Source organism: Emydura macquarii, unplaced genomic scaffold, assembly GCF_026122565.2.
Source record: "Emydura macquarii macquarii isolate MOO-44397 ecotype Brisbane River unplaced genomic scaffold, CSIRO-AGI_Emac_v2 contig_1844, whole genome shotgun sequence".
Lineage (NCBI taxonomy): Eukaryota > Metazoa > Chordata > Testudines > Chelidae > Emydura > Emydura macquarii.
In genome coordinates this window covers 776-3206 of record NW_027131981.1, presented here as the reverse complement: position 1 = coordinate 3206, position 2431 = coordinate 776, and the positions used below count along the sequence as shown (strand labels likewise).

The 2431-nt window shown below is 52.1% G+C and overlaps 1 gene segment (V, D, J or C); it reads left to right on the top strand.

Annotated features, from left to right (window-relative positions):
- Positions 1-215: 215 nt before the first annotated feature.
- On the top strand, positions 216-1726 carry LOC137159304 (T cell receptor alpha variable 18-like; the record flags this gene model as incomplete). The annotated part of the segment is given in 2 exon segments: positions 216-267; positions 1401-1726. Coding segments are annotated over 2 exon segments (378 nt in total), but the record flags the coding sequence as incomplete, so codon positions are not given.
- Between the last annotated feature and the right edge of the window lie 705 nt (positions 1727-2431).

Here is a 2431-nt window from a genome sequence, read left to right as displayed (position 1 = left end):
CTGCGCCGGGAGAGACACAGTGACACGAACCAGCGGGGGAGCTGGGCAAAAACCGCGCAGGGTTTGAAGCAGGGATGTGGGCGGAAAGGGGGCAGGGGAGAAGTCTGTAAAACTTGACCATGAAACAGATCTCTCTCTCTCTCTCTCTCTCTCTCACACACACACACACACACAGTTTAGGTCTCGGTGTGTCTCTTCTTTGCTCTAATCCGCAGTTTGAGCACCTCACAAACGATGGTGACTGTCATGAATCAATCTCCACGTTAGGTAAAAACGGGAAAGCAAAGAACCCCTCCTCCTGCTCATTAGCAACTCTGGTGAGCGCCGGCCCCAGCCCCGTTCCGCAGAGATCTGTCCGGCTGCACTAAACATCACCACAATTAACCCAACGAACAGACCCAGTCTGCCAAGATCAGGGTGCAGAAATTCATGCTCTACGGGACAACGTGCATTGTGCCATTAAGGAATCTTGACCTGCCCACTGCAGGTGCATGGATAGCGAGAGGCAGAGTCTTTACAGGACCGTGTCATCTCTTGCATGGGGAAATTCTCACTAAGAGAGAGTCTTACACCTCTGCCCGCAAATCAGCCGATCCGCTGCAGCCATTTCCCAGCGGTGAGCACATTTCGCCACGTGGGGACGGTGTGGAGTTAAATACACAGCACAAGTAACAGCTTCCTTCTGTCCCGTGCTCCCTGCCCCGCTCTGACACCAAGCTCGGCCCCTTTACTGCACACACTCCCATCGCTGACACTGCCCCTGAGACGGTTTTACACGGAGCGGAGCGAATCACTCCTGCGAGGTGAGGTTCGCGCTGTCAGTGGCAAGCCCTGCCCAGAGAGACAAGATACATTTTAAAGGCACCTTTTATAGACCGAAATTCTTCCCTTCCCTAAATCGGAGCTACCCGGCACGAAGACAGACCAGCCCTTGTGGGATACGGGAATTCGCTCTGGTTAATGAACAGATCATTCAGCAGAAGGATGTTTTTATCCTGGCTCTCCGCTCTCATGATCACCTCCATTCTGAGTGGGTAAAATTCCATTTCTCAGCTTTGTTACATTCTGTCAAACCGGGTCTTTATCCATCTGCTTAATTTCATCCCTTCCCCCCATTGCCTGAGATCACGAAGGTGCTGTTTGTGTCGGATTGTCTCTCGTTTGTATTGTCTCAGTGTCCATGTTCTCTCTAATATCCGAGTCTAAATATGATGTTGCTGTGGGATCGGATTGCATCCTTTTTAATATGCCTCATAATAGAAACGCGGTAGATTCAGTCTTTGTCTTTACCACGGTTTTGCTGCCTTGTTTGTGTCTGGTGTGTGCATGTGAACTCGGAGTGTCTCCGCTCGGATTCGATCATCTCTGAGTGTCTCTGTTCTGCTCTGTTCTCCCCACAGAGCGCACCCATGGAGCAGACACTGTGACCCAAACTGAAGGCAGCGTTATCCTCTCCCAAGGGGACCCTGTGGTGCTGAACTGCACATATCAGGTATCTGGGTCTCCTCTCCCCTTCTGGTACGTGCAGTATCCCAACCAGCCCCCCAGGCGCTTCCTGACGGACCTGGGAACTGAGGACTCAGATGAAGGGATCAAAAAAGGATTCAAAGCTACCCACGATACAAAGGAGAAATCCTTCCACCTGTGGAAACCGTCCAGCGACTTGAGCGACTCTGCTACCTATTACTGCGCCGTGAGACACACAGTGACACGAAGCAGCGGGTGAGCTGAGCAAAAACCGCGCAGGGGCTGTGGGGAGCGACACACACACACACACACACACACACACACAGACTTTTTTTGTTTGCTCTAATCCGCAGTTTCACCATCTCAGAAATGACGGTGAATGTCATGGATAGCCAAAGAAGGTAAAATCGGGAAAGACCAGAATACAGACACCTTCCCCTGGGCAGCTCTGGTGAACGCTGCTCCTGGCCCTCTTCGAGAAGGAAAAGAGCCACCAGACAGTTAAATGTCACTAAACACACACACACACACACACACACACACACACACACACACACACACACACACAGACTCTACCACGATCAGGGTGGAGAAGCTCATGTCCTGTAGGGAACCTGGTACTGTGCAGTTGACGAATCTCTCTCTGCCCAAGAGGCCTGGATTGAGAGAGAGCGTGTCTTGGACTCGCTATCTCCCGAGGAAAGGCTGATTTACTGGGAAAGAGGCAGGAAAATCTGCCGCCACCATCTCCCATTTGGGAAGACGCTTTGCCACGCGGGGGCGGTGCGGTGCTAAATAAATACAAGTGGCAGCATTTTCGGGTCCCATGTTCTCTGCACTCCCTTGAAATCAGCCTAGTCCCTTCTGCCCCGCAGCCACTCCCATTTCCGTGAAAGCGCCACTCAGAAGGGCGTACAGAGCAGAGCGAACACCCTGTGAAGTTAGGTTCCTGCTCACTTCCCAC